The following is a 26,221-nucleotide window of genomic DNA, read 5'->3' as shown; positions in this document are numbered from 1 at the left end:
AAAAATACTATTAAATAGAGACGTCGCACCTTGAAATGGAGTAGTGAAAAAGAGAAGAAAGAGAAAAAAAGAAAGAGAAAAAGTAAATACACGCCTTCTAAGGCAAACGATGAACATGTGAGAAGACAGACCATCTGACACTTCTTATCAGTAAAAAGAACCAAAGCACGAAGGCGTAGATCACAATGATATCATCACCATATTCCAGACCGCGTACCGCCCGTTCCAGACATTCAGTGCGTACCTCGATTTCTTTCTTCCAAGAATGTATGTTCACGAGACATGGCCAAAGTACAAAGAGTATCTGGAGATTGTGTTCGGTGTGCCTTATGAGAAGTTCAGCAGGCAGGGACTAGATTTTGATATGGATAATGACACGGACTTGTTGTAAGTTTTTGGGTTATCAACTTTGACTGTTTTCAGTGGAAAATGACTAAAGTGTATTTCGGTGTCACCTGATTGTCCGATTAAGTCAATTTTGTATGGGTTGGACAGAACAATAATAGCACATAATTTTGGTAGTTGACAATTTTTTGGTAGCTCCGCCCATTTTGAAGATATAAGCGTTTTTGTTTCAAAATTTTAGAAAAAAAACTGTCCAACTTTGACATGTCCCATTGATGTCGCATTGTGTCCCACTTGTCCCAAATTTATATTTTTCTTGTAGATCAAATCCAGGGCTACATTTTTGCAATTGACAACTTTTTGATAACTATTCACGCTGCTGAGATATGTGCTTTTAATGTCAGATAAGCGAGAGTGAGAGAGAGAGGGCGCAGGCAAGTCAGACACTCTAGCTTCTCTGCGTCTCCCCGATACTATCTTTAAAGGCGCATATCTCAAAAGCGTGAACAGCTATCAAAAAATGGTCAACTACAAAAATGAAGCCTGTGTTTTGATCTACAAGAAAAATATAAATTTGGGACAAGTGGGACACAGTGTGACAGCAAGGGGACATGTCAAAGTTGTAAAAGTTTCGAAACAAATACGCTTATATCTCAAAAGTGGGCGGGGCTACCAAAAAATGGTCAACTTCAAAATTGATCTGCTATTTTTGCTCTATCCAACCCATACAAAATTGAGTTTATCGGACAATCAGTTGACACAGAAATACACTGTCAAAGTTGGTAATTTTCAAAAAGCTGTATATCAGGTTACTGTAACACAGATAGGTAACGAAATTGTTTTCAGCCAGTCTCGAGATATCGTAATCACAAGAGCATGTACAATTGGCTACGAACCATGTGTGAAAATGGCGAGAGAAAAGTTTGATGAAGTGAAAAAGAATTGCTCGGGAGAGCACCAGTTTTTGAATGGAATGGGATGTAATAAGTGAGTCATTTCTAATTATTTTCAGTTCCTTCTAATGAATATTCCAGATTGCCCTACTACCTGCGTCCAATTGTGTACGCCTCCGCATTAAGACATGGGGATGAGGAGGACTTTGATTTTTTGTTCAAAAAATGGAATATGGAACATTATTTATTGGAGAGAGACAGTATATTCACGGGACTTTGCAACACGAACTCGAGGACGAGGAGTGATTTGTAAGCAACCTTTTTTTATGAAGGAAAATTCTTACTCCTTGGTTTTCAGAGCCTGGAAAACGCTACTCAACAATAGAGCCCGTGAAAACATACTGGCCAGAGCTGGAACGTGCTCCAAACGGCTGATAAATGATACGTTACTCCTTGACATGTTTTATGAGCAGCCCGAGTATTTGAAGGAGTTGTGAGTCGCTGAATCTGAAAAATCATGGAAATTTTTGAACATTTCAGAACGGAGACAGCTGAGGGACCAGTCTATCATATTTTGACGTTGGTGTCTCGAAATTTGAATACGAGGAAGGATATTGAACGGGTGAGTTGGGTTAATTAAGTTTTGGCTGCGTAGCGACTGAGGATACAGAGAGCTTGTTATCTGATAGGAATCGGTTGATTTCAGATTTGCGAAATATCGGCCCTTTCACAAAAGTTTTCGAAAATTTATGAAATTTTTAACAAAAATAGTCAAAAATCCTATGTTTTATCAATGTTTAAAAACATAGTAAAAAATTTAACTTTTTGCAAAAAAAAAAATCGAAAAAATTCAAATTTTCAAACTTTTGTACTGAGAGCCGACCCGTCGCAAGTCTGGTTGATTTTGACTTCAAAAATGAAATACTTATACTCAAATTAGTCTTCTTCTCAATTTTGAACGAATTTTGAGCAAAAATTAATACCCGTTCACACGGAGCCCCCTATGCAAACCCGCTCTACTGCACTCTTACTTCTACCCTTAAGCGTTGCGGTGAAGCGCGATTGCCTTTAAGATTTTCTTGTGTTATTTTATATTACTAAAAAGCTTAGTTCAGGAGGATTCTGAATCTGTTTTCAAATTTCGCCTTGGACAAAAATGGACTGATATACGACATTTTGAATCCAGGAGCTCAAATAGAATTTCTGACGGAAAAAGTCAACCGCACTAAACGCTTTGTATCTCCGTTCATTTTCGACCTAAATAAAATTTGAAAACGGATTCAAAATCCTCATGACTTCAGATTTTCAATCATATAATAATCGTTCAAAAAATTATTCTGAAGAAAAGAAAATTGAGAGAAAATTAAGAGGCTGACTAGCGTCCCCCGCCTCCCGGCGGGCTCCGCAGTACTCGGCTGCGCCTCGTGTGCGGTGCTTAGCAAGTTTTAAATTCAAAAATTAGCTTGCTCGATTTGAAGAAAAATGGAAGAACGTCCAGCTTTTGAATTCAAAACAGACACACCGACTGATACTATTTTCCCCGTATTCGATCAGAACATTCGAAATTTTTACAATATTTCTTTTCATATTCATTTAGAAAGTTCATACAAAAACAAAAAAAACAAAAACGAATAAGAAGGTTTCGAACCCCCAGCCCACCGATTCTGACCCCCGCCCTCTTCCACTGCGCCACTTGTGCACAGGAAAACGTGGTCATGGAGAGAATAGAAAAGAGGGGAGATCCTCGCAGCAGTACAATGACACATACAATGACAAAATGGTCAGTGTATTCGAAAAAAATGTCAGTGGAGATTCAGGTTTCTCCACAGAATCGTCCGGTGTCAATATTTTTTGATCGGACTTTTTGGTTCCATTAGATCTCCGAAAGTTTAGATCGGTGTCAAAAATCCAGAACGATTCAGTGGATCCAGTCCCCAGGACAGCGAATAGAAAAAATCCCAACATGACCGAAAAACCGCGAAAATCACAAAATCCGGTTTTCTGAAAGCTTTATCAGCTAAAAGCATATTGATTTTTACATGGATCGATAGAGATTTTTTTTCTACACATTTCCTTTTTTTCGGATCCTGAAATTTCTTAAAACTGAGCGAGTTACAGCCGGTCTAAGTTTTGGGCGGAAAAAGGGGGATCGATCGATAATTGCTCATTTTTTGACTGTTTTTTGAGTATAACTCGAATGCATCATTTCCAATTTGAAATCTGTTTTTTTAGCCATCTTTCCCATGTCAAGTTACATATCTATACCAAATTTCAAAGCTCTCGGTTCAATACAACGCGAGATATCGAGAGGAAAGTGAAAAATTCGGGAAAAAAAGTAGTTCCCTTTATTTTATGGCCATAAATCATATTTTTCCAAATTTCCAGATAATTTTTACATGTCTCGATAGCCAGATGTTCAGAGATCTTAAATCCAGAATATCCCCCCGAAATGTTCAAAACTGGCGCCGTACGAAGCAGGAAAAGGCGAAGATCGTGAATTTCTCAAGCCATTTTTTTGAGTGAAAAAAGTTGCTCTCACTTTTGTGCTCATAACTCTATCCCAACTGCTCCAAACCCACCCCCTGGCAGTGGCCACATCCGTATTAAGTTTTTGAAAACAAACAAAAAAGAACTTTTTCGAAATCTCTAAAGCGAAAAAACTTATTCAAAAAATGACTGCGGAACAAAATTATCTACACTTTTTTTGGACAAGCTCCGCCCACTCCAAATCGGCACGCTCATACTTAGGCGTTTTAAGAAGAGGGGCCGACCAACTGGGGTGGCTCACAGCAGTTCGAGGCGTAAGATCGCGGAAACGCGCTCCGTCGCACAACGGTTGGCACAGTGCCAAAAAAGACTTGGCAGTTGCCGTATCTTTCAATGCAAACCGCGACGCGCACGCTACGCGACTCAGGAAAAAATTTGAATATTTTTGTTGCGGACCTTACGCCTCGTATCCCTGTGGAATGGTATTAACTAAATACCCGCATATCTCGATTCATTCGAATCTGACAAAAATTCAAATTACAGATTCAGAATCCTCATGTTTTCCTCTTCCTATTGGTGTAACACTTTTACCTAATTCAAACTTTTTTTGCAGTTCGACGAAATCCTAAAACCCCACCCACAATTCGCCAAGTACATGGCTGGCGCCCGACATCACGCCATCGATCGAATCGGTTGGCGTCATCGAGTGGCTCCATATTTCGGTGGAAATGCTTCTGAAGCCGTTGTAGAGATGAGGAGGCTTTCCTTATCTGCTCTCTAATTTATTGATTATTTTTTTAAAATATTTCATTTAAATATTTCCTATTCTCCTGTGATCAACGTCCTTCTACTCCCCTTTCTCTTTTTCTCTCCACGTGATCTTCACCCCGTGACAACATTTTATAATGATCTTGTACACCAACAAAGTACAAAATGCGCTCATTGTCAATAGGGCGTACTTGCCTAGGCCTCTCTCTCTCTGTCTCTATCTTCGCGATCTCTCTCTCTCTCTCTTCTATCTGCTTAAGCTATTACGTGTGTCTTACAATTTGTACATACAAATAAATTTATTTGGATTTTGGAATCGGTTGGGGTCAGAAGATGACGAGAGCAGTAAGTATATGTAGGAAAAAAGAAATAAAAGAGCAAGATAATTTGGGTCCCCTCTTTACCTCCTCGTGCCAGCCAGGATCTTGTCTTTTATTCTGAATAGAGGGTCCCCCCGTCACTCGTTTCCTCCTTCCATTCTTTTCTTCTATTCCTATTCCAGGTGGATGGGTCGGGAACGGGTCACGACTTGTTTTCGGGCGGTTTTCAGAGATTTTTAGACATGCTTTTTTTCCCTTTTTTTCAGTAACTTCTAGAGACAGGAAATTCGAGTTAGAAGAACTTCCAGGATTAGTTCTAGATATGTACATATGCTTTCTGATGATTTGTACTAATGTGACTTGAGCAATATGTCAATTTGTGTTAGTGTTAGACCTAGTCCGTAGTCATTTCAAATTGAGTCTCTGGAAGAAAGTTATATGAGTGGATAGGTGAAGTTGTGAGGATTCTGAATCTGTTTTCATATTTGGTATAAAATCAAAATGAACAGAGTTATACAGCATTTTCTCGGACTTCGGGTTCAATGTGGAGAAATTCGACGTTAGATAACACATTTATATTATTGATGAATTCCATGATGTACTAAGATGTTTAAACGTGTTTTCTGTTTTTGACTGTTTAGTTACTATCAAGATCACTGCTCGGTTGCTCGGAAATTCGCTTTCCACCATTTTAAATAACGGATTCCATTCAACTTCGTTAACAAATCGCGACTTCACACTTTTGACCCCCAAGTTTATATGTTTCCAATGAAGTCCCTATACCATTTTTTTGTCTTTGCAAAGTTTCTGAATACCTTTCAATTTTCGGTAAAACTCATTGGTGCTCATAGCCACTTCAAAAATGTTTCTAACAAACCGAAAAACATCGCAACTTTAAAATTCAGGAAAAAAAATACATGAGTTTTTCCTGTGCTCAGTGGCAACTAAGGGTGTCCAACAGGCTTACTAAATTTTCCATGATGTTATTGCTATTTTGTTAGGGTATGTAGTTGAAACATAGAGGTACACGCAAAATGAGTCTTGGATTCCCAGAGATTTCCAGCCAATCAGACTAACTCTGCTTTTTTTAAAGATTTTTGAATGCGTTATGTAGTTGAGTATAATCGGAAGTATATGTGTGCCAAGTTTCATCAAATTCTCAACGAAAAACCATACTTAAACCTGACCGCCACGTAACTTGCTTCAAACTCAATATTATGAGCTGAAAAATATACCAAAATGTAGATCTCGGCGAGCTCTGTGTTACTGACCTACTAAGAGCCTGATGGCGACTTGTTGCTGTGCCGCAGGACGGGCTAGAAGGACCTTTTCACCATTTTACGTTTTTTGACACTTTATCCGGTATCATATCAGAGACAAAGAACTCGCCGAGATCTACATTTTGGTATATTTTTTTTCAGCTCATAATTTTGCTTTTAAGCAAGTTATGCCTTGGCCCATTTCGGCCCGGCTTGGCCCGAAGATATATTGTTAGGCAAACGTTTTCCTAATTTCTTCCCCGAATTCCGGTGCAAATTAGGGAAGATCAGTAGCAAATTTATGCTACGACTTCCCCGTTCCAGCCAACTTCTCAAACTCATGATGTTTTGACATCCAATAATTTTATGAAACCATATGAATCTTCTTCCTCTCTCAAAAATAATTTATTCACCTTCGTTTCTCAAATTTCTCCACTACCCCACATACACATTCATACATAAAACATCATCCAGAATTCCTTGCCATCCTCCATCCTCCATCCTCCGCCGTCTTTCGTAAATAGTCAATGTTCCAAAAGTGGCGTTTGGAAACCATGACGCCGGAAGAAGCGGCAAAACGAGGGCCCTCTCGCACGGCTCTTTCATTTCTGACTGCAGTCAAACTGGACGCCAATTCGGGAAATAAGAAGAGTAAGGTGAGTTTTTTTGAGGGATAGTACCGGACAAAAAGAAATCAACTTTGACAGTGTATTTTTGTGTCATATGATTGTCCGATAAGCTCAAGTTTATATGGGTTGGACAGAGCAAAAATAGTACATTATTTTTATAGTTGACCATTTTTTAGTAGGGACAATATCTCGAAAGTTACAGATAGTGAAAGTAATTTCTCGGTGAAATCGACTAGTGCACATTTTGAAGCTTTTCACTTTGATAGCCTGTAACTTTCAAGGTACTGTCCCTACAAAAAAATGGTCAACTACAAAAATGATGTGCTATTTTTGCTCTGTTCAGCCCATACAATTCTTTAGCAATTCCAGAACATCCCAATCTCTGAGCCCATCTCAAAACTGGAGCTCCTCCGCCTCGACACCTCCGACCTGTCCTCCTCAAAAGAGAACACTCTACTCCTACTAACACCATCTGACATTTGCCGTGACCCGTCTCCGTTAAACTCGTTGAACAGGAAGAAATTGAGCGCGCCGCGACTCGAAAAAACGAAAAGGTACGTGCCATTGGCTATAGGATCTCTCTCGCGCGGCTTAGTGAGTGTGTGCTGAATACTGAATACAATTTGTGTCGTATTGTTGTCTCGGTTAGATTAGAAATATGGATTGTGAATGAGGAGGAGATTATCCGCTGTTAGAATACTAACAAATTTCTTGAGCACTTGATTTACCGACTTTCCAGTTTTGAATGTGACGCTGTCCGCGTTTTCCAATACTGGAAGTCAAAAACACCAAATGTTCTTAATGCGAAATATCTATTAGCTCGGCACAGTTCTCACAACTGCGCTCCATTGAAATCCCCTTGAAAAATGTCTCTTTTTCTCTGAGTTTCCCAATTTCACATACAATTTTCTTCGATTTCAATAGTGCGGTTCTATTAAGAACTTCAATGGTCATAAAATATTGTCAAAAGGTACTTATTTCGAATCTGAACCAATATTTAGCATGTCTATGCTTCCCGGCGTGACATCAAGCTTCAAGTAAATTCCGCTGCGTAGCGACTCTGGATACGGAGTCATTTTTCAAATGTTTTAAATTACCATACTTGCAACAGACCGGCCCGGGTCATGATTTGAACTAAATTTTTGACTATACTTCAGAATTCAACCAGAAACTAGTTATGCATCATAAAGTTGGATTTTTTATTGGAATATTTCTTTTTAAAAATTTGGTAAAAAATTATTTTCCTTTTCATGAAACCGTGCTGGGCCAAAAATTTGCAAGTGCAAGTTTTTTTTTCAAATTAAATATTGGAAATGTAAATCCTTACGATTTCACAAGCTCCAAAACGTATCCTATATCATCGGAAAGCTGAAAAAACGGTAATTTCAAATTTATATCTACTTTTTGCTTTCGAGGCTTGGTATTCGAAAAAAATGTGGAAACTCGGCTCCCTTTGACCTCATTTTTCACGAAAATCAAGCTTCGAGGACAAAAACTGAATATATATTTGGAATCAGCAGGTTTTCCAGCTTTCCAATGGTATAGGTCATGTCACTAGGAGCCTGGTAGCTCTCGCTGCGTAGCGACTGTGGATACGGAATCCATTTTGTTTTTTGACCTTTTTAGTAGTGCTTACCAGAGTTGAATGGAATTCCGACTTCCGACTTCCGGGCATTTTTTCCATTCCGACTTCCGACTTCTGTCATTACATAACGGAGAAATTTCGGAAAAGTAAATTTCGCAGAAATACATGGAAAAATGGTCTAAAAGGACAGAAAATAGGCTTTTCTTCAGCCAAATACTAATTTTCCACTGATTTTCGGCAATTTTATGATTTTTCTCTTGGAGTTTTTGAAAATTTGAGAAAAAATTTAATTCCGACTTCCGACTTCCGAGTTCCGACTTCCGACTTCCGGATAAATAATTTTCACTTCCATGCAACTCTGGTGCTTACCAAGGACCTAGTCTAGTAGTGAATTTAAAATTAATTCGCATTTCCTGATTTATCTTCCTCCATCTCATCGCATGTCATCTTTTTTTTCTTCTTATTTTCCTGCTTTTTACACATTTCTCAGTTTCAGTCCCCCTATCCATTTTTCAGCGACGACATGGTGTTTGCCGAGATCGAGGCGTTGACAGTGATGGAGAACAATCTGTTTTGTTCGTTGAGAAAGTATGTTTTATCTATGTTTATTTTTCGTAAATCTGGTGTAGTGGCTGCTGAAACTGTAAAATCTATACTTATTTTGGTGTCCACGTCATCCATCCAACACAGCGCAAATAAAAATTGTCATTTCCTGAAAAAGAGTTGCGAAAGAAGTGGTGTCTCTCTGTGTCAGTTTCCATGGTGGTTAGAAGTACTTGAGGGGACCACTTTCTCTCTTTTTTTTGTTGGAGAGCAGACTAGGACAACAATAAGTTTTGCAGGGGAGAAAAGAGTGCAAAGAATTTATTTATTTCAAAAAGGAGAGTACTGGGTAATGGACGAAATAACTGGATTGGGAAGAAAAAGACTTTAAAATAATTATATTTTGGTATCTCAGAAATTTAAGATAATACTAGAAATACTGAATATACCCTCCAAAAAAAGCTCAGAAAATTAAAAGGACGAGACCCTAGTCTCTTGACGCTATCAAAGACCATCTTATTTTAGAAGTTAAAACGAATTATTTTGTGAAGATAAATTGTTTCTTAACCACAATTACTGGCTCATGCATGTTCTGTTTCGAATATCATAACTCCATCTACTTGAATCTGAGTCAACCAAAATTTATTGCTGATATTGTATGATCGCCGTTCAAAAAAACAAGAATGTTATGCTCTTCCATTCGAAAATGCAATCTTTGAAATTGTGTCACGGTTTGACATGTTGAAATTTGTTCGGATGGGTCTCGTAGTTGAAAACTTGAAAACTGCAGTTAAATACGGTATTTCAACTATAAGACCCATCCGAAGAAATCCCTTACGCCTTTACCACCTCCCGGCAAATGTTCGCGAACCGATGATATATATTACTCTCTCGTACTAAAATGCCGTTAAAGTCGTTTTGAAAGTACGGGGCTATTAGTAATATCGTGATTCATTTTATAATGTTCATCTGAAAATCTTTTATTCACAAGAGAAGTCTTCGGAGACGCGGCTTTCAAACAATCTATAAATTTGGTCATAGATACCTTCGACTACGTGGAGTCCATTTCTGCAGTCAAAACCGCCCAAATGTCTCTGCGATCCGAGTTATGAGCTCTCAAAGTTTTGCGAAGGTTTTTCACATGGAATTCCAAACATCTTCGCGTATACTATTATGGAATTTCAAAATCTTAACCATGTGAAACGTTTGAGAGCTCATAACTCGGAACGCAGAGACATTTTGGCGGTTTTGACTGCAGAAATGGACTCCACGTAGTCGAAGGTATCTATGACCAAATTTATAGATCGTTTGAAAGTGGCGTCTCCAAAGACTTCCCTTGTTAGACGTCTCATAAAAAAACCGATGAAAAAGATTTAAGCTCAAATATTAGTACGTGAGATACCACAACTTTTATTTAGTTCCTTTTTCAAAAATCCGGGCTCAATTTCCTTTTCAACTTGGAATTCGAAAAATCCGTCTTCCTCTTCCCACTATTTCGAAAATCATTCAGGAATGTCACATATTAAACACACACGTATATCACACACCACCCTCTCTTTTTTTCTCGTGTTATACATCTCTCTCACTCTGTCTCTCCTCGTGTGCATACATCTGGTCCCCATGACAACACGTGTGCTCGAGACGAAATCTCTGAAATCTCTTATCCATACCCTTACTTTTTCCAAACGCGTTGCTGCTCTCACTATACTAATTTTTTTGAGTCAAACGATTTGTAGGTATAATTTGAAAGAAAAATATATTTATGAAGACTCCAAATTTCGCTTACAAGCTTCCAAACTTCCCAAATTTTTCAAATTTCAAATTTCGCAAAATTAATTTCATTTCATAAATCTAGCTTGACAATTCATTATAGGAATTCAACTTGTTCTCCATTCAGACCGCTCTAATTAGATTTATATCGACTCAAAAAAATAACCTAGAATGTTACAGTCATTTTAAAGGGACAGCTCGAAAATTGCACTATTTTGAACTGAAATTTGTCGATTTGAGAGAGAAATTACTTTGTGTAACGATATGTAACTTGCTGGGGAGTGTCGAGAGACGCAGAGAAACGAGGGTGTCTGTTTCTCTGCGTTTCTCCATCTCTCACATTGCCTCTGGTAAGGTCTATATTTAAAGACGCGTATCTCGAAATTGTGAAGCGCTATCAAAAAGTTGTCAACTAGAAAAATGTAGCACTACCTTTGTTCTATAAGGTTTATACATAATTTACTTTGTGGGACAATCAGTTATACCGTAACACCCTCTGGTCATTTTCAACTGAAAAAAAACCAAATTGTATATCTTACTGCGCCGTATTGTATGAGTCCTTGCTAAAATTCTCCCTGAATTCCAGCTCATCGAAACGCCGGTGCGACGCAATGGACAAATACGATAGAATATCGAAACTTGGCGAAGGTTCCTATGGAGTTGTGTACAAGTGCAAGAATAAGGATACCGGGCAAATTGTGGCGATCAAGAAGTTTGTAGAGACCGAAGACGATCCACATATCAAAAAGATCGCGTTGAGGGAGATTCGAATGTTGAAGGTTGGTATAAAGAGGGAATTGCGCTCTAATGAGAATAGCTGTCCGAAATTTCTTCCAAAATCCTAAAGAAAGCCCTGAGAATACTAATAAAAAACGAAATCACAAAATTTATCATTTTCAATTAAAAACTGCAAAAGGACAAACTTTGAGAGTTTTTCAAATTTTATGTTTTTTGACAGAGCTTGTAGTTTGTAGTTCTTCACGGAGGAGAGGCGCAGAGAAACGAGAGCGTCTGCCTTCTCTGGGTCTCCAACACACCCTAACTATAGGTTCCTGCCTTTGAAGACGTGTATCTCAAAATCTAGAAGAGCTACAAAAAAGTTGTCAACTACAAAAATGCTCTTCAAAAAATTTTGCGCTTTTACTAAAAAACAACTTTTTAACAGCTTCACGGAGTTTTGAGTTAGGAGGGTTTCAAGTTATATCGATTGTTTTATAAAAAAAAAAGATATATCTTGAAAACCATAAGTGTTATCAAAAACTTGTTAACTACAAAAATTATCTTCACAAAATTTTACGCATTTTGTAAGTTAACAACTTTTTGATAGCTCTTCACGTTCTTGAGATCTGCGCGTTTAAAGATGGGCGACTGAAAACAGAGAGACGCAGAGAAGCAGACACTCTCGTTTCTCTGCGTCTCATCTTTTGTTAGTTTTTGATTGCTTGAGTTTGAAGCGGTGTATCTCAGAAACGTTAAAAGCTACGAAAAAGTTGTCAACTCCAAAAATAAAGATCTAGGTTTGATCTACATAGCGTTAAGCTAATTTTCATTTTTTCAGCAACTAAAACATCAAAACCTAGTTGGACTAATCGAAGTGTTCAAACGAAACAGAAAACTCCATCTGGTCTTCGAACTATGCGACAGGACAGTTCTACATGAGCTCGAGAAGAGTCCCACGGGGTAAAACTATAAGATTTTTGCAACCGCGCCCTACCGATAACTTTCAGAGTCAACGATGATCTAACGAAAAAAATAATCTATCAACTTCTGGATGCTCTCCGCTTCTGTCATAGTAACAAGTGTATTCATCGAGATGTGAAACCAGAGAATATCTTTTTGACAAGAAATGATCAAGTGAAACTCGGCGATTTTGGATTCGCAAGAATTATTAGTAAGTTTTCAAAATCGTTAGCAAACACGCTCTACTAGACTATCATAAAACCTCTATTAGGGGCCTGTTCCCAACGGTATATCTCGGTTCTCAAAGCAAATATCAAAAAGTTGTTAACTGACAAAATATAGTTTAATATTTATAGAATATTTCTTTAGTTGACAAAATTTTCATATCTATAAAGACCGCCGACATAGAGGGTTTCAAACTATTGCTAGCGCCTCTATTACAGATCTTACGGTATTCTATTTCCAGACACCACCGAAATGTACACGGACTACGTGGCAACCCGTTGGTACCGTAGTCCTGAGCTCCTCGTGGGCGATGTTCAATACGGACCGCCCGTGGATATTTGGGCGGTCGGGTGTGTCTACGCAGAGCTGATGACCGGGGAGGCGTTGTGGCCTGGACGAAGTGATATCGATCAGTTGTTCCTTATAAGGAAAACGTTAGGTGAGACAGGTTGCAGTAGAGCGCATTTACATTTTATTTTTTAAAGGAGAATTCCTTCCCCGCCACGTCTCCATCTTCCGAACCAACCAATTCTTCTTTGGGCTCTCAATTCCGGAGCCCGAGCATCTCGAACCCCTCCCATCGAAACTACCGAATGCGAGTAGTGGGCAGTTGGACTTCCTCTATGTAAGACTTTTTTTGAAAATTGGAAAAAATTTTCATGACTTTTTAGAAATGCTTCGAAATGTCGCCGGATCGTCGATGGTCTTGCAGCGAACTCATGCAACATGCGATTTTCCAGAATTGGTCTTTAAGAATACGCATGGATGATAGTACCCAGAATGGGGGACACACTTCGAAGAGAGTGAGTCTATTTTTTGAGATAAAATATTGATTAATGTTTTATTTGCAGAGTCCCAACTACCTGCCACTTCTGAATGGCAACTCCAACAACTTGGTCACCAAAAATTTCAGTTTGCACACAAGTCATGGGAGTAATTTGAATAACAATGGGAATGGGATGAATCGGAATTATCTTCCTACTATATCTTAATTTAATACTTTTTTTGGGCAATAAAAGTTTTTTCAGCAACAGGTCTTCATCTTCGGATACTTGTATCTCAAAATCCTGAACAGCTATCAAAAAATTGTCAACTACAAAAATTTTCAGCATAAAATTGTACACATTTTATTAGTTGACAACTTTTTGATAGCTTTTTTAGTTTTTGAGATATGGGTGGTCAAAGAAGAACGACGTAAACTGTGCAGAGGGGAGACGCAGAGAAAGGAGACACTATAGCTTCTCTGCGCTCTCTCACTCTCAGTAAGCAATCTTTAAGTGCTCATATCTCAAAACCCAGAATAGCTATCAAAAAGTTGTCAACTACAAAAAAATAAAACAAAACCTGGGCTACATTTTTGTAATTGACTATTTTTTGATAGCTCTTCTAGGGTTTGAGATATGCCGCTTGTTCGCACCATCTTCCTCACCCGATCTTCAAAGGCTTGTAATCCTGAATAGCTATCAAATTACTGTGATAAGACTACTGTGATAAGTCGATGGCGACGTACATGGCTGGGGTATTGATGGTCCAGGGTCATCTTTTCTCTGTTGGCCTTTGGAGCCTCTGGGGATGTTACGATTATCTTGACTCTCATAGAATGCCACGTCGTCTGAACACACACTCAGAGGCCAGAGTCTTTAGGTGTAACCTGTTTGCTTACTGTACTAGATGGATGGAGTCACAGGCCAGTTTCTGTCCTGTCTCTAGATGACGTGGCAACCCATACGGATCAATGAGAAGAGGACCGTCGAACATTTAGAGGTCTACATATGGTCGTCCAACTATTTGCTTACTGTAATTAGCACCCACCAGTGTGCATTAGATGAGACTTTAGGTATTCTTTCAATGATGGGAAAAAACGATATCCAAAAGAATGGAAAAGAGAACGTGTCGCGGTCCGGTATATGAAACTTATTATCAGGTTTTGCCATACATTTACTAAAGAAACGTATCAGTAGAAAATAACTTTACTGGAAGCATAAATAAAATTTGAAAGTTAGACAAAATTATCAATAATTAATTGTGTATAGTAATTGGGTTATTAGGATGAACGAGCAATAAATCAAGAAAGTACAAGAAAGAATTTGAAACAATCGAGTTATTTCAATCATTTATATTTTTCACTTCACACGAGTTCCCTTTCCAGACGGCGAAAGAAACAAAATGATTCTCGATTGATACAGAAGCTTCTACTCCATCACCGTCTCTTATCAAGTAGTCACGAAACAAAAACCCGACCTTCCTCGACTTTGAGGGTAACTCTGAGAAGAACCTCTCCGGACGGTAATATGAGCAGCTGAAATATTATCATTTGTTCAACTGGAAAATAGAATACCACTTTGAACAAACCTCATTTGCCAAGAAATATGAAGAATATCTTCTGCTTGATCCAGCTGTTTCACATCTATATCTTTCAATAGCTTTGGAGCGTTGTAGTTGCTTCTCCAATTAGATCCAATTGATAGAGACTTCAAGTTTTGGAATCCTTGGTTTGACTTCCACTCTTTCAGAAATTGTGAGATGGTAGAATCATGAAATTCCGTTGAATCAAATTGAAGTCGGTTACCTCTAAAGCGAAGCAGAATCTCATCTCCATGGCCTTCATTGACACAGATTCTCAAGTGTTCAGCTCCAAGAATCGCCGAGTTTGAACACAAACTTCCATTAAAATCACCATTAAGTTGAATGTATTCTTGATTCGGAGAAGTGACGAAGCATGCTTCCAACTTTTCGGCAGTCGTGTTTCCAGGTACTTCTATACAAGTTCTTTTGATGTTTTTCAGACTTGGGGGTAGTCCGTGTTTAGATTTGACCTCATAATCAATTGATGACGATCCGAAAAATGCATACAGATAATCATGAATTCCATGGACAACTAGTTGCTTCTGCTTTCTGTTGTAGAGATATATTCGTTTGGAAACGTTTGGATGCAAACATAAAAAAAATATTTAAAAAAAGCTCATTGTTACACACTGTGTGCACGAAACACATTATTGAAAAGATCTTTTTAGACTGTCTGAGAAAGCCTGAGAATAAGTTTCATATACCAGGCCAAGACACGTTTTCCTTTCCATTCTTTTTGATATAATTTTTTTCCCATCATTGAAAGAATGCCTATAGTCTTATCTAATGCACAATTGCGGGTGCTAAGCACAGTAAGCAAATATGGAAGACCATATGTAGACCTCCACGGACCTCTTCTCATTGATTCTTATGGGTTGCCACGTCATCTGGAGACAAGACAGAAACTGGCCTGTGAGACCATCTACATAGTACAGTAAGCAAACAGGTTACATCCAAAGGCCAACAGAGACTAGATGAACCACATTATGTTCGAGACCTTCAACACTCCAGCCATGTACGTCCACCTAGTACAGTAGGCAAATACGTTAAGATCATAGTTGGCCTAAATCTTTATTATTGATTCTTGAGGAATGCTTTGTCGTCTACACACACTCAACGGCCTACCAACCTCATGAACATCCCATTTTCTTTCTCATTTCTTCTCCAAACCCTTTTCATTTAATGATACATATCACTTTAATTTTCAGAGGTAACCATGAAACTATTGAAGCTTCCATCACTTGTCCAGAAAAACGTTTTTCAATTTTTGGAATTCAAACAACTTTTAATTCTTTCCTTCTGCTCAAAACGAACAAGATATTCGATTCAATCGCTTCAAAAATATCGATGGAAAGATATCACATTTGTGCAATATTTTTTCGATAAAAAAGACAACATCAATGTTTCTGTGAAATCAGAAAATATTTACGAGAGCTTCTCTTTATCACCAACTACACTGGGAAAGGCGATGATTACTCCAACAGATCTGTTTGGAATGGGACCAGAGGTTCCTATCCGGTGAGTATTGGATAGTTCAGGCCTAGATTGGATTGAGCTCTGTCTTTTTTGTATTCGATTCAATAACATTTCCAGTTTGCATCCAAACCTTTCCAAACGAATATATCTCTACAACAGGAAGCAGAAGCAACTAGTTGTCCAGGGAATTCATGATTATCTGTATCAATTTTTCGGATCGTCATCGATTAATTATGAGGTTGATTCAACTGGACATGAACTGCCACAAAGCTTGAAAAACATCAACAGAACTTGCGTCAGAGTACCAAAAAACACGACAGCGGAAGAGTTGGAAGCATGTTTCACCGCTTCTCCGAATCAAGAATTCATTCAACTCGATGGTGATTTTAATGGAAATTTATGTCCAAACTCGGCGATTCTTGGAGCTGAACACTTGAGAGTCATTTCCAATGAAGGTCATGGAGATGAGATTCTTCTTGGTTTTAGAGGAAAACGGTTTGATTGTGACTGCCCTTTCCATGATGCCACTATTGTTCAATTCCTAAATGAATGGAAATCAAACCGAGGATTCCATAACCTGGAGTCTCTTATAATAAACTCTTGCAAGTCTAAAAAATACTACGATGTAATGCTTTTAAAAGATATGGATGTCCAACAGCTTGATCGACCACAAGATACACTTCATATCACTTGGCAAACGAGGTATGTCCAATAAGGTGTTTTCCAGATGAACAAATTATGATATTTCAGATATTCCTATCCTATAGTAAAGGCAATGGGTTCTACAAAGTTGTGGAAGGTCGGGTTTTCGTCTCGTGACTACTTGATAAGAAACGGTGATGGAGTAGAAGCTTCTGTATTCATAGAGGATCATGATGTTTGCTTCGCTCTCTGGAAAGGAAACTCGTGTGAAGTCAAAAATATAAATGGTTGAAATAACTCGATTGTTTCTAATTCTTTCTTGTCCTTTCTTGATTTATTGCTCGTTCATCCTAATAACTCAATACTTGTAATTCTTTGCTCCTTGATTTTCCATCAATCGCTTTTCAGATAAATGTTTAATGAATAAACTTATAGCGTATTAAAGAAAAGATTTGTCCAGGGTTCTATTGACCTTTTAAAATTGAAGAATATAGGAAAAGTCATCTTTCTGAATTACTAACTTTGACAGATTGCTGGAACGTTAGATGTTAAGTTATATATTTAAATTAACACGCGTTTTGAAGATCAACTATAGATCATAATATTAACTGCTACTTAGATTAACTGCTACTTCCACTCAGAAGATGAAATTTTCAAATTTGGCCTGTCTTATATGGTAATTGATAATTTTGTCCAACTTTTTAAGTTTATACTGAGTCTGCATTCTGACGTGAAAAAAATTGTCAGAAATTGTTTATTTCGGAAATATGCTTCCAATAACTTTCTTTTTTTCTGATACGTTTCTTTTCTGAATGTCTAGGGAAAGTCAATATATGCTATTTAGAAAAATAATCGGTTAACCGGTTAGAGAAATTGGGACGACGAAAAATCAGGATTAATAGTTGGAAGCAATTTTCCTTATCCGGATGTCAGAAGATGGAAGTCGGAAGTCTTTGAAAGAATACCACGTGGCATTCAACAAGAATCAATAATAAAGATTTAGGCCAACTGTGGTCTCAACCCATTTGCTTACTGTGCTAACGTACATGACTGGGTTCGAGATCTTGCAGACTCAGTATAAACTTAAAAAGTTAATGCAGACTCAGTATAAACTTAAAAAGTTGGACAAAATTATCAATTACCATATAAGACAGGCCAAATTTGAAAATTTCATCTTCTGAGTGGAAGTAGCAGTTAATCTAACTAGCAGTTAATATTATGATTTATAGTTGATCTTCAAAACGCGTGTTAATTTAAATATATAACTTAACATCTAACGTTCCAGCAATCTGTCAAAGTTAGTAATTCAGAAAGATGACTTTTCCTATATTCTTCAATTTTAAAAGGTCAATAGAACCCTGGACAAATCTTTTCTTTAATACGCTATAAGTTTATTCATTAAACATTTATCTGAAAAGCGATTGATGGAAAATCAAGGAGCAAAGAATTACAAGTATTGAGTTATTAGGATGAACGAGCAATAAATCAAGAAAGGACAAGAAAGAATTAGAAACAATCGAGTTATTTCAACCATTTATATTTTTGACTTCACACGAGTTTCCTTTCCAGAGAGCGAAGCAAACATCATGATTTTGTATTAATACAGAAGCTTCTACTCCATCACCGTCTCTTAGCAAATAGTCACGAGACGAAAACCCGACCTTCCGCAACTTTGGAGGATCCACTGCTATAGGATAGGCATATCTGAAATATCGTAATTTGTTCATCTGGAAAACACCTTATTGGACGTACCTCGTTTGCCAAGTGATGTGAAGTGTATCTTGTGGTCGATCAAGCTGTTTCACATCTATATCTTTCAAAATAGCTGCAGCGTCGTAGTTTTTAGACATATAAGAGTTTATTATAAGAGACTCCAGGTTATGGAATCCTCGGTTTGATTTCCATTCATTTAGGAATTGAACAATAGTGGCATCATGGAAAGAGCAGTCACAATCAAACCGTTTTCCTCTAAAACCAAGAAGAATCTCATCTCCATGACCTTTATTGGAAATGATTCTCAAGTGTTCAGCTCCAAGAATTGCGGAGTTTGGACATAAATTTCCATTGAAATGTCCGTCAATTTGAATGTATTCTTGATTCGGAGAAGCGGCGAAACATGCTTCCAACTCTTCGGCAGTCGTGTTTTCTGATACTTTGATACAAGTTCTTTTGATGTTTTTCAGGTTTTGTGGCAGTTCATGTCCAGTTGTATCAACTACATAATTAATCGTTGACGATCCGAGAAATTGATGCAAATAATCATGAATTCCCTGGACAACTAGTTGCTTCTGCTCTCTGTTGAAGAGATATTTTCGTTTGGAAAGGTTTGGATGCAAACTGAAAACATTATTGAATCGAATACAAAAAAGACAGAGCTCAATTCAATCTAGGCCTGAACTATCTAATACTCACCGGATAGGAATCGTTGGTCCCATTCCAAACACATCCATCGGAGTAATCATCGTCTTTTCCAGTGTAGTTGGTGATAAAGAGAAGCCCACGCTACTATTTTCTGATCTCACACTAACACATATTTTGTCATTTTCATCGAAAGAATAATGAACAAATTTGATAGCTTTCCATCGATATTTTTGAAGTGAATGGATCAAATATCTTGTGCGTTTTGAGCAGAAGGACAGGATTAAAACTTCGTACATACCCAAAAATTCAAAAACATTTTGCTGGACAAGAGATGGAAACTTCAAGAGTTTCATGGTTACTTCTGAAAATTTAAATGATATGTAACATTAAATGAAAGTGGTTTGGAGAAGGCAAAACGAGAAAGAAAACGAGATGTTCATTAGGTTGGTAGAGGTCCTTGAGTGTAAAGTCTCCAAGAATCAATAATAGAGCCTTAGGCCAACTGTGGTCTCAACGTATTTGCCTACTGTGCTAGGTGGATTGCGACGTACATGGCTAGGCTGTTAATGGTCCAGGGTCATCTTTTCTCTGTTGGCCATTGGATTGAATGGGGCCTCTGGGGGTGGTACGATTATCTTGATACTCATAGGATGCCACATCGTCTAAACACACACTCAGAGGCCAGCCAATCTTAAAGGGTAACCTGTTTGCTTACTGTACTAGATGGATGGTCTCACAGGCCAGTTTCTGTTGTGTCTCTAGATGACGTGGCAACCCATAAGAATCAATAAGAAGAGAAGTTATTTTTGAGAGAGGAAGAAGATTCACATGGCTTCATAAAATTATTGGAGGTCAAAAATCGTAAATAAGAGAAGTTGAGCTGTGTCTGATTTCCTGGATTTCAGGAACTCACCTTTAAGAGCTCATATCTCTAAACATAAAAAAGCTATCAAAAAGTTGTCAACTATAAAAATATAAAGCGAAACCTGGGCTACATTTTTGTAATTGACTATTTTTTGATAGCTCTCCTAGGGTTTGAGATATGCCGCTTGTTCGCACCGTCTTTCTCACCCAATCTTCAAAGACTTGTATCTCGAAATCTTGAACAGCTACAAAAAAGTTGTCAACTACAAAAATAGAGATCTACAGTTGAACTTTAAAATGCATGTAAATTTGAATATATAGCTTGACGCAATTTCTAGAAGTCTTAGCAGATTCAAAAAATCAAATCTCAAATCCTCAAATTGTAAAAACCCATCATTGTTAGCTTGAACCTTCTAAAAATTGAAACCGAATTAAACAACTACAGTATATTTTATTTAAAAATATAAAAAAACAAACATTTCATGGACACATTTTACCAGAAGACCTATCTTCTAATCTCCCCAAACGATGAAACTTTTGGCAGCCTGCAACAAAAATTATGTCAAATTTTTCGTTGAAATTTAAAAAAAGTTACATACCAACACTAAATACGCTTGAAAATCTCTCCGATCCCTTTCATATTCGATTTCTATTCTACACGCCCCTGCACCTTTCCGTTTATATTTCGATTTTGAGTCATCGTTATCCGGTTTGAATTCTCGCTCGAAGTGGTAAACAGTTGATTCTTCTGAAATCCACAATCTCATAATTCTTATTTAGAAATTGCAACAGCGCTCCATCGAACTTACCGCTTATCTTTCCAGCCGCGTAGATACACCACGAGCCACATGAAACAAGGATGCAGATTAACAACACGGTTATTAAGACACTGGTCCACTGGAATTCAAAATTATTATCACTTCACGCTTCTTACAAAGACGCTCTATCGAAGCCAAAAAAATTGTGTGGGAAATTGAGAGATTCAGAGAAAAAGGTCATTTAGGTGGAGCGCAGTTGTAAGAAGCGTGAGAACTAACCCATTCGATATATGTATGATTCTCAATTGAAATGTCGACATAATTGAATGATTCCGTTTCAGTCATTTTTGTGTTGGGAAATGATTAGACTTGCATATTCTATTTTTATCAAGATGGTTTTTTTCAAAAAATTGATTTGGAAAAAAATCCGAAGGTTTGGGATTCGGAAGGTCACGGGGGAAGGGGAGATTCACGTTATTAATAGGGTAGTCTTATTGGATTTTTTTTACTAATAAGAGATGGAATTTTGAATTTCAAATAAGAAAACTTTTGTCCGACTTCGGTCATTCCATAACTTTTGGAAAAAAAATGATATAAAGGTCAGAAAATACCGTAAAAGCTGCAATAGAGGTGCGCCTGTTCGCAGCGGCATATCTCGGTTCCAAAGGAAATATGAAAAAACTGTAAACTGACAAAATATAGCTTAATATTCATAGAATATTTCTTCAGTTGAAAACATTTTTATATCTTTAAAGACAGCCGAGATAGGAAGCTTCAAACTCTTCTTAGAGGGTTTAGAGGGCTTTTCTTCAGCCAAAAATAATTTTTGAATATTTGCAAAAAAATACTTCCGACTTCCACTTTCCGACTTCTTAATAAGGAAAATCAGTTCCGACGATTAATCCTGATTTTTCGTCGTCCCCATTTCTCTTCTTCTTCAAAATAGCATAAATTAGACGTTCCCCAGACACTCAGAAACGTATCAGAAAAATACTTTATTGGAAGCAAAAAATAAACTTTAAAAGTTGGACAATATTATCAATTTTCTTCAATTTTAAAGGTCAATCAGTGTTATATTAAACATGCTCCAAAATCATGATGGAAAATTAAGAAGCAAAGAATTGTAGTTGGAGATAATTTTTGAGTAATTAGGATGAAGATTTGAGTTATTAGAATGATCAAGCAATAAATTAACAAAGAACAAGAAAGAAAGAATCAGAAACAATCGAGTTGTTTCAATCATTTATATTTTCCATTTCACACGAATTCCCATTCCAGAGAGCGAAAGAAACAAAATGATTCTCGATTGATACAGAAGCTTTTTCTCCATCACCGTCTCTTATCAAGTAGTCACGAGACGAAAAACCAGACTTCCACGACTTCACAGGAACAAATGATGTGATCGGAAAGGTATACGAACGGCTGAAATATCATAATTTGTTCATCTGGAAAAAACCTTATTGGACATACCTCGTTTGCCAAGTGAGATGAAGTGTATCTTGTGGTCGATCAAGCTGTTTGACATCCATATCTTTTAAAAGATCTGCAGCGTCGTAGTTTTTAGACCTTATTGAGTTTATTATCAGAGACTCCAGGTTATGGAATCCTCGGTTTGATTTCCATTCATTTAGGAATTGAACAATAGTGGCATCATGGAAAGGGCAGTCACAATTAAGCCGTTTTCCTCTAAAACCAAGAAGAATCTCATCTCCATGACCTTTATTGGAAATGATTCTCAAGTGTTCAGCTCCAAGAATTGCGGAGTTTGGACATAAATTTCCATCAAAATCACCATCGAGTTGAATGTTTTCTTGATTCGGAGAAGCGGTGAAACATGCTTCCAACTCTTCCGCTGTCGTATTTTTTGGTACATTAATGCAAGTTCTTTTGATGTTTTTCAGACTTGGTGGCAGCCCGTGTTCAGATTTGACCTCATAATCAATTGATGACGATCCGAAAAATGCATACAGGTAATCATGAATTCCTTGGACAACTAGGTGCTTCTGCTTTCTGTTGTAGAGATATATTCCGAAATATTTCGGATGCAAACTGGAAATGGTATTAAATTGAATACAAAAAATAATGTAAGACAGAGCTCAATCCAAACTTTGCCTAAACTATCTAATACTCACCGGATAGGAATCTCTGGTCCCATTCCAAACACCTCCATTGGAGTTATAACCGACTGTTCCAGTGTTATTGGTGATAAAGAAAAGAACCCGATTAAAAATTCTGATCTCACACTAACACATATTTTGTCATTTTCATCGAAAGAATATTGCACAAATTTGATATCTTTCCATCGACGTTTTTGAAGCGACTGGATCGAATATCTTGTGCGTTTTGAGCAGGAAGATAGAAATAAAAGTTGTTTGAATTCCAAAAATTCAAAAACATTTTGCTGGACAAGTGATGGAAGCTTCAAGAGTTTCATGGTTACTTCTGAAAATTAAAAGGATATGTATGAGTAGATGAAAGTGGTTTGGAGAAGGCTCAAAACGAGAAAGAAAACGGGAATTTCATGTGGTTGGTAGGCCGTTGAATGTGTGTAGACGACGTAGCATTCCTCAAGAATCAATAATAAACCCTTAGGCCAACTGTGGTCTCAACCTATTTGACTACTGTGCTAGATGGATGACGACGTTGTCTCGAACATAATTTGGGTGATCTTTTTCTCTTTTCTCTGTTGGCCTTTGGATTGAGTGGGGCCTCTGGGGATGTTACGATTATCTTGATTCTCATAGAATGCCACGTCGTCTAAGCACACACTCAGAGGCCAGCCAATCTTTAGGTGTAACCTGTTTGCATACTGTAGATGGTCTTACAGACCAGTTTCTGTCCTGTCTCTAGATGACGTGGCAACCCATAAGAATCAATAAAAAGAGAACCGTCGAGGTATCTAGATATTGTGCATTAGATGAGACTTCAAATATTCTTTCAATGATGGGAACGTTTTTCCCTGAAAATTGGTCACAATAAGAACAATGGAAAAGGGATTACAATTTTTAAATTTTTATTCGCACCCGCAAATGAACAGAAAAAATGATAAAGACAAAAAAGGGCGGTTTTTTAAATTTTTTAGGAAAAGTAGGGGATTTCTCTTGTTAAGCAATGATTGCAATAACAAGACAAGAAAGCTGGTGGTGATGGGGGTTTTGAACTTGAATGAGCAAGTTGGGGAAGGTGAGCGCTTAGAAGCACTTGCGGTGGACGATCGATGGACCGGATTCGTCGTACTCTTGCTTGGAGATGCACATCTGTTGGAAGGTGGAGAGGGAAGCGAGGATGGATCCTCCGATCCAGACGGTGTACTTGCGCTCTGGTGGAGCGTTGATCCCGATCTTCATGGTGCTGAAAAGAGAAGGGAATTAGAATTTGAAGAATCGAAGAGTTATAGAAACTTACGATGGGGCAAGAGCGGTCATCTCCTTTTGCATGCGATCAGCAATTCCTGGGTACATGGTGGTTCCTCCGGAGAGAACAATGTTGGCGTACAAGTCCTTACGAGTGTCAATATCGCTCTCCATGATGGAGTTGTACACAGTCTCGTGGATTCCGGCAGACTTCATTCCCAAGAAGGATGGCTGAAAATGATTGGGATTGAATGATATCTGTGAATTATTGATTTATTTACCTGGAAGAGAGCCTCTGGGCAACGGAAACGTTCGTTTCCGACGGTGATAACCTGTCCGTCAGGAAGTTCGTATGACTTCTCAAGGGAAGATGAGGAAGCGGCGGTGGCCATCTCCTGCTCGAAGTCGAGAGCGACGTAGCAGAGCTTCTCCTTGATGTCACGAACGGTCTCACGCTGAGAGGTGGTGGTGAAAGAATCACCGAACATCTTCATGAGATAATCCGTGAGGTCACGTCCGGCCAAGTCGAGACGAAGGATGGCGGGTGGTAAAACATATCCTTCGTAGATTGGGACGGTGTGGGTGACACCATCTCCAGAGTCGAGGACGACTCCGGTGGTACGTCCGGAAGCGTAGAGGGCGAGACAGGCTTGGACGGCGACGTACATGGCTGGGGTATTGAAGGTCTCGAACATGATTTGGGTCATCTTTTCTCTGTTGGCCTCTGGATTGAATGGGGCCTCAGTGAGGAGGACTGGGTGCTCTTCTGGGGCAACACGGAGCTCGTTGTAGAAGGTGTGATGCCAGATCTTCTCCATATCATCCCAGTTGGTGACGATTCCGTGCTCAATTGGGTATTTGAGGGTAAGGATACCTGAAATTAGGGATTTAAATCAAGTTCATTGCTTTCCAAAATCATTACCTCTCTTGGACTGGGCCTCATCTCCGACATACGAGTCCTTCTGTCCCATATCGACCATGACTCCTTGATGGTCTGGTCTTCCGACAATGGATGGGATCACGGCGCGTGGAGCGTCGTCTCCGGCGAATCCGGCCTTGCACATTCCGGATCCATTGTCTACAACAAGAGCGGCAACCTCGTCGTCACACATTCTGATTAGTTTTTGATGTACCTAAAAAGAAAATGAATTCATACGACGAGATTATGAAAAATATGCGAGAGAGGAAAAAGATATGAACGGCTAAGCAACATTTAACATATTGGCTCAGCGACAAACCGCGACAGCAAAACGAGAAAGAAAACGAGATGTTCATTAGGTTGGTAGGTCCTTGAGTGTGTGTGTGTGTGTAGACGACGTGGCATCCAACAAGAATCAATAATAAAGATTTAGGCCAACTGTGGTCTCAACCCATTTGCTTACTGTGCTAAGATCTCGAACATCTTTTCTCTGTTGGCCTTTGGATTGAATGGGGTCTCTGGGGATGTTACGATTATCTTGATTCTCATAGAATGCCACGTCGTCTGAACACACACTCAGAGGCCACCCAATCTTTAGGTGTAACCTGTTTGCTTACTGTACTAGATGGATGGAGTCACAGACCAGTTTCTGCCCTGTCTCTAGATGACGTGGCAACCCATAAGAATCAATGAGAAGAAGGCCGTGGAGGTCTACATATGGTCTTCCATATTTGCCTTCTGTACGTAGCACCCACAATTGTGCATCAGATGAGACTTTAGGTATTCTTTCAATGATAGGAAAAAAACAATATCAAAAAGAATGGAAAAGAGAACGTGTCTTGGCCTGGTAGATGAAACTTATTCTCAGGCTTTCCCAGACAGTCTGAAAAGATCTTTTCAATAATGTGTTTCGTGCACACAGTGTGTAACAATGAGCTTTTTTTATATTTGTGAAAACATCTACTTCCGACTTCCATATTCTGACTTGCGATACTATA

At 38.3% G+C, this 26,221-nt stretch overlaps 9 protein-coding genes across 9 annotated transcripts; 4 read left to right on the top strand and 5 right to left on the bottom strand.

Moving 5' to 3' along the window:
* Positions 1 to 265: 265 nt before the first annotated feature.
* Positions 266 to 4,506, top strand: GCK72_016617 (uncharacterized protein; the record flags this gene model as incomplete). The annotated part of the gene is made up of 6 exons (XM_003100346.2): positions 266 to 387; positions 1,192 to 1,332; positions 1,380 to 1,547; positions 1,597 to 1,731; positions 1,779 to 1,860; positions 4,339 to 4,506. 6 exons carry the CDS (start codon positions 266 to 268, stop codon positions 4,504 to 4,506), a joined length of 816 nt encoding a protein of 271 aa, XP_003100394.2.
* Positions 4,507 to 6,599: 2,093 nt separating this feature from the next.
* GCK72_016616 (uncharacterized protein) lies at positions 6,600 to 13,496 on the top strand (the record flags this gene model as incomplete). The annotated part of the gene is made up of 10 exons (XM_053731591.1): positions 6,600 to 6,728; positions 7,071 to 7,255; positions 8,803 to 8,874; positions 11,186 to 11,378; positions 12,158 to 12,279; positions 12,327 to 12,490; positions 12,746 to 12,943; positions 12,990 to 13,129; positions 13,176 to 13,307; positions 13,356 to 13,496. The coding sequence occupies 10 exons, from the start codon at positions 6,600 to 6,602 to the stop codon at positions 13,494 to 13,496; spliced, it is 1,476 nt and encodes a 491-aa protein (XP_053580504.1).
* Positions 13,497 to 14,610: 1,114 nt separating this feature from the next.
* On the bottom strand, positions 14,611 to 15,990 carry GCK72_016615 (uncharacterized protein; the record flags this gene model as incomplete). The annotated part of the gene is made up of 3 exons (XM_053731590.1): positions 14,611 to 14,803; positions 14,857 to 15,399; positions 15,980 to 15,990. 3 exons carry the CDS (start codon positions 15,988 to 15,990, stop codon positions 14,611 to 14,613), a joined length of 747 nt encoding a protein of 248 aa, XP_053580503.1.
* Positions 15,991 to 16,318: 328 nt separating this feature from the next.
* GCK72_016614 (uncharacterized protein) lies at positions 16,319 to 17,260 on the top strand (the record flags this gene model as incomplete). Its single annotated transcript, XM_053731589.1, has 3 exons — positions 16,319 to 16,368; positions 16,444 to 17,028; positions 17,077 to 17,260. The coding sequence occupies 3 exons, from the start codon at positions 16,319 to 16,321 to the stop codon at positions 17,258 to 17,260; spliced, it is 819 nt and encodes a 272-aa protein (XP_053580502.1).
* A 1,234-nt stretch (positions 17,261 to 18,494) lies between these two features.
* On the bottom strand, positions 18,495 to 19,625 carry GCK72_016613 (uncharacterized protein; the record flags this gene model as incomplete). The annotated part of the gene is made up of 3 exons (XM_053731588.1): positions 18,495 to 18,672; positions 18,721 to 19,305; positions 19,381 to 19,625. The coding sequence occupies 3 exons, from the start codon at positions 19,623 to 19,625 to the stop codon at positions 18,495 to 18,497; spliced, it is 1,008 nt and encodes a 335-aa protein (XP_053580501.1).
* Positions 19,626 to 20,705: 1,080 nt separating this feature from the next.
* Positions 20,706 to 21,296, bottom strand: GCK72_016612 (uncharacterized protein; the record flags this gene model as incomplete). The annotated part of the gene is made up of 4 exons (XM_003100327.2): positions 20,706 to 20,738; positions 20,793 to 20,941; positions 21,003 to 21,090; positions 21,231 to 21,296. 4 exons carry the CDS (start codon positions 21,294 to 21,296, stop codon positions 20,706 to 20,708), a joined length of 336 nt encoding a protein of 111 aa, XP_003100375.1.
* An 890-nt stretch (positions 21,297 to 22,186) lies between these two features.
* GCK72_016611 (uncharacterized protein) lies at positions 22,187 to 23,121 on the bottom strand (the record flags this gene model as incomplete). The annotated part of the gene is made up of 3 exons (XM_003100332.2): positions 22,187 to 22,373; positions 22,422 to 23,000; positions 23,084 to 23,121. The coding sequence occupies 3 exons, from the start codon at positions 23,119 to 23,121 to the stop codon at positions 22,187 to 22,189; spliced, it is 804 nt and encodes a 267-aa protein (XP_003100380.2).
* Positions 23,122 to 24,097: 976 nt separating this feature from the next.
* Positions 24,098 to 24,559, top strand: GCK72_016610 (uncharacterized protein; the record flags this gene model as incomplete). The annotated part of the gene is made up of 1 exon (XM_053731587.1): positions 24,098 to 24,559. One exon carries the CDS (start codon positions 24,098 to 24,100, stop codon positions 24,557 to 24,559), a length of 462 nt encoding a protein of 153 aa, XP_053580500.1.
* Positions 24,143 to 25,416, bottom strand: GCK72_016609 (uncharacterized protein; the record flags this gene model as incomplete). Its single annotated transcript, XM_003100367.2, has 4 exons — positions 24,143 to 24,302; positions 24,357 to 24,535; positions 24,586 to 25,178; positions 25,227 to 25,416. 4 exons carry the CDS (start codon positions 25,414 to 25,416, stop codon positions 24,143 to 24,145), a joined length of 1,122 nt encoding a protein of 373 aa, XP_003100415.2.
* Positions 25,417 to 26,221: the final 805 nt, after the last annotated feature.

Source organism: Caenorhabditis remanei, chromosome V, assembly GCF_010183535.1.
Source record: "Caenorhabditis remanei strain PX506 chromosome V, whole genome shotgun sequence".
In the NCBI taxonomy this organism is placed as follows: Eukaryota; Metazoa; Nematoda; class Chromadorea; order Rhabditida; family Rhabditidae; genus Caenorhabditis; species Caenorhabditis remanei.
The sequence above is the reverse complement of the archived record's forward strand: the minus strand, read 5'-3'. Positions and strand labels throughout refer to the sequence as shown.